The 20,146-nt window shown below is 37.7% G+C and overlaps 1 protein-coding gene across 3 annotated transcripts in view; it reads right to left on the bottom strand.

The window, feature by feature from the left end:
• Positions 1–4,665: 4,665 nt before the first annotated feature.
• The window catches only part of LOC136686417 (immunoglobulin-like domain-containing receptor 2), a 36,810-nt gene continuing 21,329 nt past the window's right edge, over positions 4,666–20,146 (bottom strand). For 2 of the 3 annotated variants that reach the window (XM_066660179.1, XM_066660180.1), the window contains 6 exons: positions 15,331–15,477; positions 14,041–14,205; positions 11,930–12,046; positions 10,526–10,733; positions 9,457–10,297; positions 4,666–7,451 (listed from right to left, as the gene is read on the bottom strand). In XM_066660179.1, the coding sequence (XP_066516276.1) occupies positions 7,416–7,451; positions 9,457–10,297; positions 10,526–10,733; positions 11,930–12,046; positions 14,041–14,205; positions 15,331–15,477 (1,514 nt within the window). In that variant the 3' untranslated portion in view covers positions 4,666–7,415. The remainder of the gene's footprint in view (positions 7,452–9,456; positions 10,298–10,525; positions 10,734–11,929; positions 12,047–14,040; positions 14,206–15,330; positions 15,478–20,146) is intronic. The other variant, XM_066660182.1, reaches the window with a different exon arrangement.

Genomic DNA, 20,146 nt, shown 5'->3' with positions numbered 1-20,146 from the left:
GGAGAGCTTTCTAGTTGATATTCAGCAGTCCACTCTTCACCCTCACAGTCACAGAATGTGTTTGTCACACTACAGCAGACCTTTCCAAAGTTAACGGTGTACTCCAGCTTTAACTGTTGTCATAAAAATAACGGGTATCTCAAATTTATTTTTAACTGTTAAGCAGCATTTTACCTTTTTTTTTTTCGAGATTTTTAAAATTTTTCCTGGTCTTACGCAAAATTGTGATGCATTTTTCTCAGATAATTCAGTCCAAGATCCAAAATCAATCCTTTTTTCCCAGTTATATAAAAAAATAAATAAGTAATTGTTGTCAATATTTGAAACTAAAAATGTTGGGTACCCGTGCTGGGCTCAGTGAGTAACCCTGGTTGTTAAGGGTAGTTGGTTGCTAATCGGATCATAAACGACCACAGCAACCTTAGTGATTAGGTGTAGAATTTAAACAAAGGGTGATAACAGAAATTGTGTGGCTGCAGGTAGGAGGAGAGTGGGGTGGGCCCTATGTAAAGCTTTAATGTATAGGCATAGGATATTTTACATCTTATCTTGTGTATGATTATGATATACATGTTTGTGCTGATTAAATGTGCTTCAGTCTGACACCTGTACTAAAATTTTAACCTTATTCTGCAAAATACGACCTACCTCCACTTATTTTGTGCTGCTGAGGGTATTATGAACACTTGCTGTTTTTTCCTGAATTGAGCTGGTGTGTCTGGTGTAAGAAAGTGGGAGGTCTTCAGTATTAGCATTTGAATAAGAAGCCCTGCAGTTCTAGTCAAAGAGAATGAAAAACCACCCATGTTCCTGGAACGTATGAGTTTGTAAGCTTGTGTCAAAACAGTGACAATGTCACAATGCAGTGTGTGTCAGCTATTCATACGACCTAGTGCTTTTTTAAAAAATATTGGCAGTCAGTAGATGTAGGCCACAGAAATACTTGTAATGTTAGTTCTGTAGCCTCCACTTTTTTGTAATCCTATTAGCATCAGCTCATGTTAGCTTGGGCCTCTGAATATAGTATGGTCTGTTTTGGGCGTGTATAATAAACTGTACCAAGACACCAAGGCCAAAGTCAAAATATTTCCTACTATTGTACACTTGTCACACCAGTTGTCATGAAGAGCTGCATATTTTTCCTTTCAGCTTTCAGATGCTTCCCCTCATGCACAGAGTGCTTCCACCTAACATTTTTTTGGGCCTGAAGTGTAACAAACAGATTTCTCTACCCCCAAACACTTTCTCACTGTTGGTATGAGCTTTACAGAATATTAAATTAAAACAATTCATCAAATATATATATACATATAAGCTCTAGAAAAACAAAATCCCGGAATTCCGCCCTTGACATTTTTAAGTCTAAAAAAGAGGACATCTGCTCACCCATTATATATATATATATATATATATATATATATATATATATATATATATATATATATATATATATAATGGTTTACATTTCAAGTAAGGGGCGCTATTGTTAGCTAAGCTTAGTTGGCTAGCCATCCAAAGCTGGTTATCTGCCATAATATTATTTATTTTTAATTTTTTTATTATTTTTTAACTTTCTATTATCATATTTAACAACACAAAATACAGAATAATAAACAATAATACAGATTCTGGAGGATATTATATCCACAAACTTTCCGCTAGGGGGCGCACACTAAGGAAGATTTTAAAAAAAAGAGAGAGAAGCTTAGAATCAAAAGTTTTGAGAGATCTGGTGTGAGATGATTCTAGCAGTTTTCCAGTTTTTTAATCTACTTAAAGCAGAATAATATGAATTAAATTCATTCGTGAAACAGAGGAAAGAGGGCTTATTTCCCCTCCACTTACTGCAGTGAACGTGGTATTTCCTAAGAGTATGATTACATTTATAGCATCAGAGAAAGCTGAACTTAAGTTTTCAATATAAAATAAAATGGCATCAACATCAAAGGAAGGAATGTTAAGTTTGAGATTAATCCAATTTCTAATGAAAAAAAAAAACAAATGTTCAGAGATTTTTTTTCTGACTTACAAAATACACATAAGTCAACATTTTTTTCAAAAATAACCAAGCTACAAGATATATCATATTTATTAGTTTTAAATGGGTTTACTTTACCTTGGAGATATGGGCCATTTGATCAATTCTGAATGAGCAAAAGTCATTGTGGTTTTGAAAACTGTGTTAGGAAGTTTCTTGAAAAATTCTTTATTGTATTCAAAATAAATCTTTTGTCTCATACCATCACTGATAATCTTATTATTACACTTGGAGTCAACTAAATTATATTCATTTACTTTTAATGTGGGCAGCGAAACTGTCCTTATCTGCCATATTAACCAGATACTACTAAAAAAAAACTAATCTGATATATCTTAAGTACTTTTTGTTTATGAATGAAATAAAGTATGAAATTGCTTTTTGATTCTAAGTATTTAATACTGCACTACCATTTCTCAGGGATTAATCATACTTTTGTCCAAATTTTGTCAAGCTTGTCTCAGCTCCCTGATAGCAAGGAGATGGCGGACCACTGTTGGCCCACTGAGGACAAAATTGGAGGTCCACTAGTGTTTTGCACAGCATTTTCTGGGTGGACCACTAAACAGAATTTTAGACAAAATGCCTCATTTTAGCACTTTTCCATTCACAGTCCAATTTACTATTTTTTAGTTTAGGTTCTTTTTAGGTTTTAGTTTAGGTTCATTAGGTTCTTTTGTTATCTTTTATAAATAAGATTAGTAAATAATTTTAATCCAGCACAATGTCAACATTTTTAGCATAATCATTTTATATCAGGCTTATACTCATTATTATATCTCTCATAGTTGTTGGTAATATTTGTATTAGTTTGTTTTCCAGAATTAAAGTCTCTCTGAATTTAAAATCTGTTTGAAGAGATTATAAATGAGTTATGTCCTGTACAGGACAGTAATCTGAGTTGTCCGAAGGTGGACCAACAGTGGTCTACAGTCAATGGTGTGCCAGCCGTTTTATGAAAGTGGAGCGATATATGCTCGCTGTCTGGGGAATTTACCAGATCTGTTGGTTCACACAATTGGCTATATAGCATTTCCTACATGGTAACAACAGTAAGGTACATCAAAGGATGGACAGAAATATTGATTAGTGAGATTCTGATCTGTTGCTCTGATCTTGTGTTCTTGGGTTCCAGAGAACTTGTCAGTGTTCTGTAAAGGGGACAGTCATAGCCCAGTGCTTAGAGGGTATGGGACCAGTCCTTCACAGGTCACATACGCACATATACCTATGGACACTTTTGAGTTGATCCACCTACCAACGCGTTTCTTTGAACTGTGAGAGGAAACCGGAGCACCCAGAACGAACCCACACAGACACGGGGAGAACACATTCAATTTGATAAACAGTCAGAGAGAGCCACCCGGAGTAGGACTTGAACCCACAACCTCCAGGTCCCTGGACTGCGACACTAACCCTAACCATGCCACCCTTTGCAGGGGGTGTATAAATGCAGTGATTAAGAAACGTAAATAAATACATACATACACTTTCTTTTCCGCTTCTCCATGTCAGGGTCGCGGTGCATAAATAAGTAAAAGAGGCCTATTAGTTAAAGAAACTGGCTTGGGACTAGATGGTCACTGGTTTGATCCCCTCAACCAGCAAGGTCACTGGGGGTGGGATGGAGGAAGGAACAACCTCCTCCCTCAACATCCACAGCTGAAATGCTCTTGAGTAACTGCTGCTCTGTCATTTCACAACACAGTGATATGGTGAACTGTCTGAGGTACAACTGTGAATCAACATGGAAGTTATGTGCTGGAATTCAAACACTAACCTGGCTAACAATACACCCATCAGCCATAACTTTAAAACCATCTGCCACAAGTACAGCTCAGATATATGTATATACTCCACAAGACCTTTGAAGCTGTCCTGCGGTATCTGGCACCAAGACGCTAGCAGCAGATTTTAAGTGGCAAATTGGGGTCTACATGGATCAGATTGTTTTCCATCACATCAGGAAAATCCTGCTCAGATTGAGATTTGGAGGAATTTGAGGCAATGCCAACACCATGAACTGTTTTGTCATATTCCTCAAACCATCAGTGAAGAATTATTTGCTGTGTGGCAGGGTGCATTTCCCTGTTAAAAGAGGCCAGTGCTGTGAGGGGATACTGCTCCCAAAAAGGGCGTACTTGGTCTGCAAAAACTTTCTGGTAGATGGCATGAACACAAGGTTCTAACTTTTCCTCAAAATGTCCCTGGCCAGGTGCCATTGTAGTGAAACTGGTGTTTTTTTTTAAGAGTTTCTTTAATACTGTTTCTAATTGGTGTAAGTCATTTTCTTAAGGTTTAACTAATATGGCTTACGTATATTTTAATTTTTTTTAATGTAATGAATTTTCTATAATTAGGAGCAGATCCGAAGGGGTTGCCTGATTAGCTGCTTGATGCTGGGTGTCGTCATTCATCTTTGGATTTCTTAGTTAATGTGAGAGTTGCTCAACAGCATTCCTAACATTCTTCTGTTTCCAAGAGCCAGAACTCCTTGAGCCTTGATCCAGTGTGGGAAATCAGAGAGCTGGTACTCGGAGGAAGTGCTCCTGCTTCAACTGCCAACCACCAGAAAAACACCAGTCAGGTAAGAATGATGATGAATGCCATGAAATTTAAATGCAGTTCCTTTTTATTGAATGGGGCCGGAATAGTTGTTCACACAGTAATAATAACTGGAGGGAGAGAGATGGCATGTCTGCAGTGAAATAAATAGGTCAGATTAGCAAAAAATGATAAAAATCAACAAAATATAACAGTAAGTTTGTAACATATGAAAAGGGTTTTGTCCTCGATGTTCTACAATATATATAAAATTTGTAAACTAATATTCATAATAACAAATAACTCAACACAAATGTACCACCGATACAGTGTTAGAAAACAGTGGCTGAATACATTTACAAAGTGTGCATGACATACGTATTCGAGCGTGGGCCGTAAGTGCAGTTAGGTGTCTGCACGCTGCTGCACGGAGACGTCTGTCAGAGAGACGCTTATTATAACAATGGACAAAGAATTTCAGAGCGTGAGTCATTCTCAACACACAACACAGTCTCATTTACCCAACACAAAACCACCAGTGCAGTAAAGACAAACATACCAAAACAGCATTATACAAGAGTTATCTCTTCATACTACATGTTGATATAGTATGACATGAAAAACTGAAAGGAAATGCACACACATTAAAAACATTAATAGGTTGCCATCGTTGTACTGAGAAAATACTCTTTTTTTTATGTTAGTGATACAGCACTGTACAAAAGCCAGAAACCACTCTGATTTTTTTCAGGACATATTTCTGAAAATCTAATTGAGATTATCAGCTTGCCTAAAGAAACAGAAAGTCAAAAGAAAGTATATGAGAATCAAGAATCTCAAAAAAAAAAAGAGCAAAAATAAAGCAAAAACAAAAAGTAATAACGTAAATCAAAATAAGGCCATAGATCAGAATTTGTCATTGAGATCAGAGTGGCAACACATTTTAAGAATGAACTTTTAGATATTTACGAGAAGCACAGACGAAATAATTTACCTATGTATCTTGAAAAAGAATGGATATAGTCAATATACACAACATACTTAATAAATAAGTTAGATATGTAGTTGTTTAGGCTGCTGTGGGTTTGAAAATGTTTTCTTTTTTCAGAAAACTTGAAAATCTTAATATGCACTTCATTATTAGATAAATGAAAGAGTAGCATCTGACATTTGCATAATACTATAGAACAGCAAAAGCACATATACTACAGCATAACCTCAACACAAAATCTGCATACAGCAATATCAACTTCTAAAAGTAAAAAAGGCAGTATACTCGAGTATGTATAAACATTAAAAAATATTCACAGATAAAACAAAGGACATTAATCATTGTCAATTTCAAGGAGTTCATTATGTAGTAAATATACATTAAAATATTTCTTCAGCACTTTAGACATTACAGTACATAAAACAAGGCACTGTTCGTTGCCTTTATAAGATCAAGGTGCCTTTTGTGTGGCAAAGACTGCTAAAAATAAAAAAATCATCCGAAGTTGGACGCGTCTGATTTCACGCAGCAAACACTGAGGCGTGACTCCAAGTAACATCTCATGAAATCATCCCCATGTGCCATCACAAAGAGTGTTCATTGTTACTGCAGTGTCCACTCAGTCAGTCTCTGGAGTGTACACTTTAGGCCCATTATGCTTCTACTGACCTCAAACTCTGGAGGGCAAAGGCAGGTTTCACACTGCAGAGGATAACGTTACATAGTAATGCTTTACCGTAAGGTGATTTTTTCTGTAACAAAGTAGTGTAATGCGTTACATTTAATTATATGCAATAACACAATGGATACTGACTGAATTATACTGAACTTGTGTTAATGTCTCTAAGATATCAGAGGTGCTTTTAGATTATTTCCTAGCATCAGCAATCCATACATTTAATAAAGTATAGCCAGCTGTATCTTGTTCAAATTTGTGTCAGCTGTAGTGACAGGCATTTAAAAGTACATTACCGTGACCGGCTAATTATTTCTAAATAAATTACAGAATACAAATACAGAGCTGCATGGATTTTACACAGTAACCTAGAAGTAAAGCAGAAACGATGACTATTTTAAAGATGTATTGAATAAAAGGGTCTCAGAGAATTAGTAGTTTTCAAATGGATTACTCTGAATAAATATCCCAAAACTGAAAATGTCTTATGTTGTGCATTTATCAATAAGTGGGACCAGATTTGTGATACTGATAGCTAGCATATTTAGCGTATATATAAAATAATAAATTATATATATTAAATTATAAATAACACTTCCGTCAAGAATATTTATAGTCTTGAACTGCAATTAGTCCTGATTTTTGTTGTTATGAAAGGTAGTTTGCTCAACAAGAATAATTCTGCTCCCTTCTGTGATTTGTTGAAGTGTTTGGAGTTGTTAGAAGCTGAGTTCAATGGTACTCTAAAGTAAAGAAATGCCACAGAGTAATCCTTGTTTTTGTTTTTTTTTGTTTTTTTAATATAAATATTATCTCTTGTTCTTCTGGCTCTTGTTAAATGCATATTTTTCAGCTCATAGAATCCAAGTAAACAGCTCTTCATATGAAATGCGTTGAGGATTGTAAACAATGCCATAGTAACATTTCTTTGAAGCAAGCCATGTTAACTTAAGCCTTTTCCTCTACAGTTTTGATGTATAAAAAAAGAAGAAGAAAAAATGCCATTTTTTTTTTCAGTCTTTGGAGCATTGCATGATGTCTGACCACCACTTTGCACATCAAAGCGCGAAGACCAGTGAGCGAGTGGAAAGCTTGCTGAAGAGGAATACGTGTCGCCTGCTTGGTGACAGCACCATAAACGACTGCTTGGTTCACCTTTAAGGGCATCACACTATGAGTGAATCACGGCTTAGAAGAGTGCTCTGTTAAAAAGAGAAAACAGAGAAGTGTGAAAGGTGCATGTGCAAAAGCAGCTGTGGAAATGTATTTGTGCTCTATTAGTAAGATCCAGCAAAGGAAATTGCAAAAAACTGTCAAAGGAGGCTTTGTAAGTGGGTTAACCATAATAACACAACTTCAATTTATATAACAGGACACGTTAAACACGGCTGAAATTAAGGGACAGTTAATGAAATCAAGACAATAACAAGTAAGCAAATTCATTTCTTAATGATGCACTCCATAAGATTTCCTTAATGTGCGCACAAGACATTGCTACCTTGACTGCCAGGTTTACATCTTTTTAGTGCTTTCCCTGAGGCACAGAATCACAATCTGAAGTAATCTGACCAAATCTTACATTAATCTTACCATTTACTTGCAGGAGAATGTGTCACTTAATCAGTGTGATTGTAGGGGTGAAGGTGAATGGTGAAACTGTGAGGGCAGATGTCTTATGAACCCCAGTACATCAGTGAATGGTGATAGAAAACACAGTGGCCATTATTAGATTGTGATTAAAGGTGATAAAAATGTAGTTTTTTTTGTATTTTTATTTACATTATTAAAATGATAAACAAAGTTCTCCTGACTGATGCAGAGGTCTAAGATATTACCAAAAATACTGGCTGCACATAAAAAAAAATTCAAACTACATAAGCAAACCTAACAATAGCAATAGCATGATTTACAGATCTCTTTTGGTGAGTAAAGAACCTCTCATTACAGTTATGAACTGGATAAAGTAGGGCTCTACATTAGCAGACACTGAGCTTTGCCAGCTCAAGAGAATACATTTGTTCCTCTCTTTTTTTTCCATGTTCCCCAGTCAAAAATGCCTTATAGAATAGTTTTATGGCATAGTTTTAACTTCCACTCCAGGCATGTATTCTTGATAGGGGACGATGTTTATTGAGACTAGTATGACAGAACACATCATTCATTCATTATCTGTAAGCGCTTATCCAGTTCAGGGTCGCCGTGGGTCCAGAGCCTACCTGGAATCATTGGGCGCAAGGTGGGAATACACCCTGGAGGGGGCGCCAGTCCTTCACAGGGCAACTCACACATTCACTCACACTTTTTTGAGTCACCAATCCACCTACCAACGTGTGTTTTTGGACCGTGGGAGGAAACCGGAGCACCCGGAGGAGAACACACCAACTACTCACAGACAGTCACCTGGAGCGGGAATCGAACTCACAACCTCCAGGTCCCTGGAGCTGTGTGACTGCGACACTACCTGCTGAGCCACCATGCCACCCCCACAGTATTTGAAGTCCTTGGGATCTTGCTATATAAATAATAAGTTCATAAGTGAATTGGCAAACTAATTTTGGATTCATTTCAATGTCTTCCTAAAAGCATTTAGCTCAATCCATTAGTCTAGCCTTATAACATACTTTAAGAACATCTGAACATGTGTAATTTATGAATATTTCATTTAAGTAAAAAAAAAAATATATATATATATGTACTGACATTTTTTATGGACATAGATTAACATTTTATATGTTAGTTGTGTTAAGGTTCCAGTGAGTGTGAGTTGGTCCAGACAATTTAGGGAGGACAAACTGAAATGCAAATAAACGTTTGATATAACACTTATCTCTCTCCTCATTTTTGTTACCTGTGTACAGGTTACTTTCTGTTGTCGAAGCGAGGCACAAAGCGCACAGTGACTGAAAAACCTAGGTCAGAATCAAGCTGTGAACTCTGTTCATCGACAAATGTCTATAAGAAATAAATATGAAATCATTGATGAAAAAGTACGAGGAAATCTTATAGAGCGCATATACTGTAAAAAATAATTCATATGGCAAATACTGTTGTTATAACTATTGTGACAAGATAAAGGGCTACTTCTTCAGAGTCATTTATTGCTTTGTGGTTGTTTTATGGTATCTAGAACTACAGCAGTGTCCCTGGAGTGTTCTCAGGGCTCTAAATTTAAGAACCGTGTCACTGAGGGGCCTATAGGTAACTCACCACTTTGCGGGGCTTGTTTTGTTCTTCTCTGCCCTCCTGTTCTGTTTGGGGAGGCTGGGCAGGCCGAGTGTAGGCGAAGGGACGCTGGGATGTCTCAGCACCACGGAAACGCTCCAGTTCCTTTTCTGTGTAAGGTGGCAAGGAATCCTCCTCTGCTGGTCGGTTACTAGGTGAGCGGTTGCTAGGCGACCTGCTGTGGCTCTTTTTTGAGCTGGCCTTGGAGGGTGTGTCCGAGTCATCCTCGGGTCGTCCACCTTTTGAACATGTGCTCCTTCCACTTTTCGCCTTCCGCTCCAACAAACTGTTAAGAAGAGTATCATCGTAGTCCCGCCCACTATCACCATCCCTCCCTCTGGAGTCCCGTGGACTGTCACGATCCCTCGCTCTCGTGTCCCGCCCAATGTCACCATTCCTCCCTCTACAGTCCTTCCGAGTGCGCTCCCACTCCCCAGCGTCCTGCCGCGTGATCAGCCGGTCGCTGTCCCATGTGCCTCGTCTCTTACCGTTTGCAGGTAGGGGAGGAGGGCTAGGAGGCAGAGGCCGGTCCCTTTGTCTTTCTGGGCTGTCCTTTGTATAATAACGCTTGGAGCTATAGTGCGGAGGACGAACACGTTCCAGCTCCCACTCTCGTTCCCTGTCTCTTTCCCGCTCTCGCTCCCACTCTTTATTTCGCTCCCTCGGTCGTTCACGTGTCCGGTAATCGTCTTCCATGTTGCCAAAGTCCCCACGGCGACCTCGCTGCATGTAAGTCATGGCAAATTCCTCAAGCTCGTCTAGGGAACCTGTGCGGCCGCTCATTTGAAATTCCTTCCTCTGCAGGTGCTCTGAACGAGGGTAACACCTGGGATTTAATAAGATCATAGTCAAACATCACAGGTTCAATCTGTATCATAAGTGTTGCTTTGATGATTTAATCTTACATTTTAATTTATCACTTAATATTCTTGAAATGACACACAAATACACAATTTTTAGTTCACATCTGTAACAATTTACATAAATTTTATACATCTGGAATATCCAAAAATATCTTTTCTGGACATTTCCATCATTAAGCACCATTCATTACCTTGTGTGGTCTTCATCAAGCCGGGTGGCACGGTGAGGGTGTCGAGTGGACCTTCGCACGTGCACAGGAGATATTTCTCTGGTCAGGAGGTCTGGAGGGTCATCCAGATCAGGGATGGCCGGAAGGGCTTTCTTCTGTACCTGCCGAAAGTTCTGGTGGAAATCCGTCTCTGCTTCATGTAGTGAGCTAAGCTCTGACATGCTGCAAGCTGCCAATGAAAGAAACATGATAAAATTCCAGGGGTGACCACATATATATTTAAAGCTGCTTTCAACATTTCATTTTCTTCAGGGATATTTAACCAAACCCCTACAAATGAACCCCTTTAACCATATAATCAAATCCTTGAAAAGTAAATCAATAAAAGTGATAACAATAAAGATACAATAAAGAACAATAAAGAACAAGATAAATTAGGCACCTAATTGATGCAGTGGGTTATAAATAGATGTTTTTTCCATTGATATGCTTTTTTTGTGTGATACCTAGTTAAAAAGGTACAAAAGTCTGAAAACTATGTTGAAATAATGTATTGAAATTGACAGGTTGATGAAAATGTGCTGAAAAAGTCTACAACTTTCTTCCAAGTACCAACATAAACTGCTTCACGTTAGACATATTTTCAATGACTTTTTAACTAAAATATATATCTTGGTCATATCTTTTTAGTAGCCAAGATTTCTTTTCAGCCTAATATTTCAAACATAATACAGCACAGATATTATGCATGTGGTTTCAACGTTAGTCGAAAGGCTGAATGTTAACTGGGACGTCATTTAAAATGCATGCAAACATTAGATAGTTGCATCCAAAGAACGTGACCTGAGTATGAATAACTTAATGCAGTATATGTATCTGTAAGGCATTTATTTATTTATTTTTAAATAACAGATTTGTTACCAAATAGTTTTACAATCTTTACAATTTGCCACAAATTTCTTTTTGTAGTTTCCTTATCTTATTACAACAGACACTGTAACCAGGTAGGTTTACAAGCTTTACAATTTGCTGCAGTTTCCTTCTGGACCAACATATGTATCTTATCCTACATAGATCCACTTTGAGAACAATGGGGAAAAGTGTCAGGACAAATCCCTAAGGGTATGAGGACAAAACACTGAGAAGAATCATGACTCAAAAAGAGGAGTCCATCCTCCTCTGGTTGGTGCTGTATTGTAGAAATAATAAAAGCAAGTGTCGAAGTTAACAAAGTCACTGATCATACAGAGGAAAGGCCATTCAGAGTCTACAGTACATGCAGTGTCAGATGAAAAGTACAGACAGAACACTGTCCAAAGGCTGACGAAGCACAAAAAAAGCAAGAAAACGAAGAATGGAATTGAGAGACAAAAGCGCAAGGGCATGCAGCATGTGGTCACACTCTGAGTACCACGTGAGGCTTACAGTCATGACTGCTGAGGGTCTTTGATGGGTTGAAATGCGCCAGCTCCTTTTCCACATACTGCAGCACCTTCAGGGAGTTCTGATTTGGTGTCGGCTGCAGACGAAACCCACTGTGCACTACAGGGAAAAGACCATGTGTGTGTGCAATCATGGGTGAGTGTATAGAGGGGAGAGAAATAGACTCTTACAATCTCTGGTTTATCCACATCTTCACTGCCACAGCAAAATACCAATCTCTGATTAAGTAGAAACATTCTTCAAAGAAATTGAGGAACGGTTCATTTTTACTTGTTTATTCTCAGTAAAAGATTAACCTCATATGTAATGGGCAACTGGTGCTTTCAAATTGTGAAAAAATAGTGCTTTCAAAGTATAGAAATTAGAATCATGAATATTTTAATGTACTGAATATAAGCCACAAACATATGGCTGGATAATAGTGCTCAAATTTATATCACGATATATTTCTTAATTTTGGTCAATACTATATAATTCCGATATCGATATGAACAGCATAAAACCCACTGAAAAACTTCCAGGAACAAACAAGAAACATGATATCACCTATTGGCTTTGTGAACATTAATATTTTTATACTATAAATTTTAAATCGAGTGTGCCAAACTGACAAGAGCACGCTGTAATGAACATCAGTCAGTGACAGGTATTGTATACTGTACTGTATACTGTATTGAAAATGTGTTTAAAAATAATATCATTGTTATTGAAACATTTTTTGCGATATATATTGATGTTGAATTATTGCCCAGCCTTACATAAACACATATCAGTCCAGAATCTCAAATTATGAATGAAGTAAAAATGGAAACAATTCACTGTAGCATTATTTATGAAAATGGAAATCTGGTATGTACACCCTAAACTACTTCGGCTTTATAAACTCTAATGTACTTAAAGGGTGTAATGTGCAGCTGTATAAAGTAAGTAAGATACAGCCACTACTACTTCTACTGATAGCTGCTCTGCAGAGGAAACCCACGCAGACACAGGGAGAACACACCAAACTCCTCACAGACAGTCACCCAGAGCTGGAATCGAACCCACAACCTCCAGGTACCTGGAGCTGTGAGACTGCGACACTACCTGCTGCGCCACCGTGCCGCACCCACAATGCATCATGTTACTTGTAAAAAGCTATCTCTGCATCAGTGGCTAGGGTCTTAGAAGACATGATTCTTGTTGCTAGGGGAGAGAATTTCTGGGTTTTATTCATTCATTCATTATCTGTAACCACTTGTCCAGTTCAGGGTTGTGGTGGGTCCGGAGCCTACCCATAATCATTCGGAGGAAGGCAGGAAAACACCCTGGAGGGGGCACCAGTCCTTCACAGAGCGACACACACTCACACATTAGCTCACACCTACGGACACTTTTGAGTCACCAATCCACCTACCAATGTGTGTTTTTGGACCGTGGGAGGAGACGGGAGCACCCGGAGGAAACCCATGCGGACACAGGGAGAACACACCACACTCCTCACAGATAGTTACCCGGAGCAGGACTCAAACCCAAAACCTCCAGGTCCCTGGATCTGTGTGACTGCGACACTACCTGCTGCACCACCGCGCCACCCCCTTACTGGGTTTGTGTGATGTATTTGCTTTAAAGTAATGCCAAACAGACATGACTGAAAGTTGAAGGCTGCACTGCAGCGATACAAAATATTATTTAACAAAAATTACAAACATGATAGTGTTTTTCAGTTAAGGGATTCTGACTGCAAAGGCATTTCTAATTTCTGAAAGGTATCTTTAATAAGACTAAACCACTTCCTTCTTTTGCAAAATACCTTGTGTTTTCAAATGTATAGCACTTCAGACAAAAAAAAAACAACAACTATGTTAAATGATTGTTCGTTATCACTAAGCACAGCTTTAATGACAAGTACTTCTGTTCACTTCTATCTACAACTGTCCTTTCACCAAGCTAACACTGATAAGCCTGAACTGATAACGGCAACACAGAAAACACAGCAGAGTAACAAAAACGGCATCCTCTCTAAGGATTCTTATCACATTTACATAGTCACTTGTCAACAGAGCCCGGCTGATAACATGTTCAAGCATTCCCTGAAAAAAAAAACTACTCACCTGCAGACGAGTTATTCTCAATGGATGGTGCAGCAGATATCTTCGGGTCTATGAGAGAGGGAGGAGCAATGGGCACCATGGCAGGCATCCCTTGTACATAGAAGGGAGGGTACATGGCTACAGGTGTAGTTGGTGTTGTCTTTATACCTTTGCCTGCTTCGTACACTGTAAAAGAGTTTTCATTAGGAGAAAAAAATGATTTAACTCTGAAAATAGTTGTTATACCTCCTACACGTTCGAGCATTCAATTCAAAACATCAGTATTTAGGTAGTGATGCCATAGAGGATATAAGCACGTATTCTTTCGTTGGGGTGTATCTTATTAAACAAGCAGAGAGACAGACAGACTGACACACAGATGATATTCTATGTTTTTCGATTGAAAAACCTTTTTAGTTAAACCTGTACGGACAGGACAAGTAACATTAGAATTTGTGAGGGTAACTCTTATGTTAGCTGTACACAAAACACTGCCCGTTCAAGTAGTCAGTTATTGGACCCTGAATTGTTATTCATAGGTAACACTTAACCTAAACCTAAAGAATAATTAAATTAACAGAATTGGGTTGCTTGGAGCTTTATGCTTAATTATGTTTATGTTTAATTAATTTAAATACCGTTGAAAGTGCAGATGGTAAACTTTCAGGAAAAACCACATTGTGCTGAAAATTACAACACAATATTTTACTACGATTTGAATGTGACAAAATGTATTGTGTGAACAGTACTACTTTACCTGAAATAAAACATATCTTTTACATACTTGTCATATTATTGTCGAGTTTGCTGACAACAAACCAAACATAATAGTTAGAAGACTACACCCTGATGTCTAAATTTGTCACATATATAATAATACAATAATACACATATAAAATAAATAAAAAATACAAGGAAGTACTTGCATTTTAACATTGTGATTTTAGTTTTAATTGAAAGATTACTAATCTAATAAATATAACCACGGTGTTGCTCTTACAATTATATTTTTATTTTACATTTAAATATTCATTACCAAATGCTTCAGTATTAAGAGCAAATCTGATTCATTTCAATTCAAATTGTGTGAAGAATTAAAGTATTATTTATTGATTAAAAGCACCAATTTATTCATGCTCATTGATTCACATGAAATAATCCACAATGGAAGCTTTCAAGAAGTTCATAAAGCTTGGTCTTGGGGCCTAAAAGCTAATGAATAAGCACTCAAAAATGATGCTAACATTTATGGAGTGAATTCTCTAGAACTGTGTGTAAATACTGAGGGCTGGGAGAGTGTAGGGTACTCACAGTGTCGCGGGCAGCAGCAAGTTTCCGGGCAGCAGCAGCAACGGACGTAACAGCAACATGAATGTGGACAGCACTGACACCAGCACACTCCCACAAGGAGGATGAACAGGATGCTGCCCAGAACTACAGATGCCACAAATAACCATTCTGAAATAAAGAGTAAAGGCAATAAAATTACCCAGATAAACAGTAGAATGTGTTCTCTACAGTCTGTAATTGAGGCAATATTCAAGGTTATATTTAGAATATACACAGAGATGAGCAGTGAATTAGGTACACCTCCCTTTTATGGACATTTTATAAGAAACCCCTCCACTTGTTGCTTCCTGGTTTATTATCTCCCCTCTAGTCTCTTCTTGAACAATAATTACAACAAACCAGATAATTTGGGTGCTGAACCTCTCTTATTCTCTTGTTTTTTGGGGGGATTCAGCAGGTGGAGGTTTACCTTAATTTAGTCATTACCTTTTAAGACAGGTCTGTCCCCAATTGCACCATATACATTAAAGCTGCGAAGGTGAATATTTGTATGTGCTGATTCCAAAACGCAAAGTGCCACCTCTTCTTTACAAACTGTTGTTAAAGTAAGGACAATAGACACCAAGAAGCTTGTAAGAGAACACTACATGCCAATTGTGTTACATTAGCTTAGTCTTCTCGGTACAGGAGGAATAGACTGGGCCATTACCTGCAGTAGCAAGAGAGAGTTGTTCTCCCTTGACTCCTGACCATGGTATCACCAGCTCATAAATAACTCTCAACAACAGAGCTTATGGTTAGATGTTTACTCCATTCAGGAGCAGAGAGGACTGCACTCAGCATGGAAGTGAAATAATCATGTGTAGATGAAACAGCAGCTATGCACAAATGACATGTGAGTTCAGGTACAAAAGCAAGCGTACCAAAAAAGAACAATAAACTTCTCACATAAAATAACCACAATTCAGTGCTTTCTAATCCCACTTGATTTAAGCCACGAATTATCCATCCTGTCAATCAGTAAACAGAGAATTGTAATTAATTAACTATACACGGTATGTTTGCCAGTCCTTCACTTTACACAGAGATCATTACAATGTAGATCTGTAATAAAGCACAGTACAGAGAAAAAAATTACACCCAGTAATTACGGACAATGAAAGACTCCCACAAACTTGTTGTAAATAGCGATGGTGAACAAAAACAGAGAAAGGATGGTTTATCTATTATGGCTGAAGTCATAAATCTGGGTTTTTTGAGAGGTGTAAGTGCCAGAAGGGAGGAAATTGAGAAGTTGTATAATACATTCTTAATTCAGCACAAAACAAAACAACTCCCTCTAGCAGGAGCAGCAGACTGTAAAATGCAAACATACAAAGTAAACAAGTAAACAATAAAACATCTCAACTTCTTAGACGCTTCAAATGTGTTGGACCATAGGAGGGATGGGTAAAGTCTGATTAATTGGAAAGTTGATCTTATTTCATATTTGCGCGCAATTTACTCACCTATGTTTGCTCATTCATTTGTCTAAATCAGATTTCTGAAAGCATCTTTTAAATGAAAAAAATAAATAAATAAATATAAATGCATATTCCGCAAGCTCAAATTTTTTTTTCTATTCAACTTCAATATCAGATTCAGGACCAAATTCAAAGTGGTGGAGCCATAACTGAGGTAAGGTGATAAATATACTCTGACTTGTGCTCTTGATATAGCAGTTCCACAGCTAAAAAATAAAAACATAGTCTGATTTTACTGCCTTTTGTTTTTATCCTAATTTTAATCAACAAATCAATTAAATCAACTGTGAAATAAAATCTAACAGCGGCTGTATGTGTGTTACTATTTATTATTATTACTTATTTTATTTATTTATCATTCATTTCTTACTGGGAATAAACATGGCGTTTAAAAATTCAGACTGTGGTTTCCTAGCTAACACAAGTCTAAAAGCTATCCATGGACGTCCCTCCTTCTTCCTAATCACTCGGTGAGATGGTAGCCAAGGCAGGCACTAGTTAATAGATGTAACAGGTTCTGGCAGCTAGTGATCTGCTTAAAATATGATGAACTGTACAATGACATTGTGTTACTGGCAGTCAAAAGATATGTGACATGTCTTGAAGGAAATATATAGTAAGCTCCCCCATACCAGCTAAAAAAACAGCACATGTAAATAACAAAAACTGTTTTGAGAGAGTCATTTTGCTCACTTTGCTCTCTATGATTTTATGATAAAGGTAACATTATGTTATTGGACAAATACTGATAACATGCTAGCTCCTCTGGACAAAACCTACAGACACAATAGTTTGGGAGGAACACTGAGAGCCATGAACGACTTGGTTTGCCATTACTGCTACAGTCACTAGAGATAAGAGACTCCTTAATATGTCCTAGCTGAGAAAGCTGACACATTGTTCTTGTAAAGTGAATGAATGATGTCAATGTGAGTTGTCACTGAAATTCTTTCTGCCATATCGTACAAGTCAGACTGAAGACGCACAGCGCTGTCAGTGAGTTGCTTTGTGTAATCAGCGGTTTAATCCCGTATTACCACACTCATTAGTCACTACAGCTATCCTGATTTAACTCTTTCCTTTGGAGTCACACCCAGTATGAACACTTCAGCCCAATTCTACTGTAAACATATTTACTGGACATTGGTTTTGCCTATGGTAAAAACTAACTGTGAAATGTAGCTAAGTACTGAGACCTGCTCAAGATCCTGCATAACAGTACTGTTCTTTTTATAACTATCTGTTATTGCTTAATTCAGAATATAAATATTTTGAGAATCTGAATGGTGTAGCTAGCAGTGCATGACAACACCTTCAAATCCTGCTCTGCAACATGCTCTATTTTAAAAGTGACGCTTCAAAAATAATTAGACAAATATATGAATGAAGCAAAATGTTAAGACCACTTAGTGAATGACATTAAGTATCTTGTAACCAAGGCACATGTCATGCTCTAGATATAACAGTAAGCAAACAGTTGGTTCTCATCAGCTGGTTTGAGATATATATACTGAATGTGAGAGAAATAGGTGTGAATATCTGAGAAATTTTGACAAGGGCCAAGTGATATCTTTTATTAGTATGGGTCCAGACGGCAAGGTTTGCAGTATTCTGCCATTCAACAGCACTGTGCACTCACCACTAGTGATTATATTAGTCTGAGGAAGAACAAACTAAGACCCATCAAACAGGACATAGCTCATCAAGCTGAAGGGTAATGAAGGCAAATCTCATATAGCCCAAACTGACAAATGTGGCCAAAGTCACATCAGATTGGACGCATTGGACAAAGGTAACCTGGCTCAGTTGACAACTGTAGATGATTATAATGGTGGTAACAGCTCATCATAGACACTACATATATAATTTCTAAATGGCAAAGTGATGAATCCAGGTTGCTGTTGATAACTCTCAATGTTTTAATTCACTGGTAAATGCTTTGAAATCCTGTTTACATCTTTAGGTCTGTTGCATCTTGAGCTACAAGATTCCTATCTATTAAGTAACAGGAGCTTATAGCCACCAGCTTGTACTCTGTAAGATCTCTAAATGAAGACATATTAGCCAAACTCTCAAGATGTTTAAATCTTATATTTACTTGCTTATGATTTTTCATAGGGCTACATGGCATATTGTGATCTAAAAATCTGGACAAAAGTACATGGTTTATCTCCAAATACTAGTAGCTTCATGCTTGAATGTTATCCATACTGTTGTCAATTTTAACTATGATGTATCTTACAATAAATCATACAGTGTCACAAAAATATCTAATAGAGATCAGTTAAACAATTGCAGTTTGAGGGGAGCATCTGTTGATTCAGAAGTAGTTCCCACAAAGCCAATGAGTAGTTAGAAACAACAATTTCTACAAACCCCATTTCCAGAAGAACAATGCAGTGTTGTGCAAATCTGTTGTGCAACCCTTTGTTTTAATGAAAGTAGTACAAAGACAGCATTTCAAATGTTGAAACTGAGGAATGTCCATTCCAGCAACACGTTCAAAAAACCTTGGGACTGGCATGTTTACTACTGTGTTGCATCATCTTTTTTTCTTCTTCTTTTTATTGATGACCCAATAGCAGGAAAAGTAAATCAGTGTACATTTCAAGTAGTTATACCAAAATCTCCATCTTCACACATTAGTCAGAGAGACAATCACCCAAACATATATTAAATTCACAAATAAATAAACACATACAAAATAGATATGCTTATTTAAAATAGTAATAATGACAAATAGAAAGAAGATAAAGTAATAGTTCAATTAAAAATGAATACATTTTAAAAAAAAATGTTGAAACTGTGCACTTACAACAAGCTGGATGGTCCCTTTCCTTTAGCTCAGAGAACGCAGCATTCATTCATTATCTGTAAGCACTTATCCAGTTCAGGGTTGCGGTGGGTCCAGAGCCTACTTGGAATCATTGGGCGCAAGGCAGGAATACACTCCCGAGGGGGCGCCAGTCCTTCACAGGGCAACACACACACTCACACCTATGGGCACTTTTGAGTCGCCAATTCACCTACCAACGGGAGTTTTTTTGGGGTTTTTTTGGAGGAAACCGGAGCACCCGGAGGAAACCCATGCGGACACAGAGAACACACCAAACTCCTCATAGTCAGCCAGAGCAGGAATCGAACCCACAACCTCCAGGTCCCTGGAGCTGTGTGACTGCGAGACTGCCTGCTGCGCCACCGTGCCGCACGACAGAACACTTTTTTGCTTCAGTCCATATTAAATGAGCTCAGGCTTATGAAACGAGACAGTGTTTCTGGATCCAGATTATATATGGTATCTTTTTTGTATGATA

Source organism: Hoplias malabaricus, chromosome 2 (genome assembly GCF_029633855.1).
Source record: "Hoplias malabaricus isolate fHopMal1 chromosome 2, fHopMal1.hap1, whole genome shotgun sequence".
Taxonomy (NCBI): Eukaryota; Metazoa; Chordata; class Actinopteri; order Characiformes; family Erythrinidae; genus Hoplias; species Hoplias malabaricus.
The sequence above is the reverse complement of the archived record's forward strand: the minus strand, read 5'-3'. Positions and strand labels throughout refer to the sequence as shown.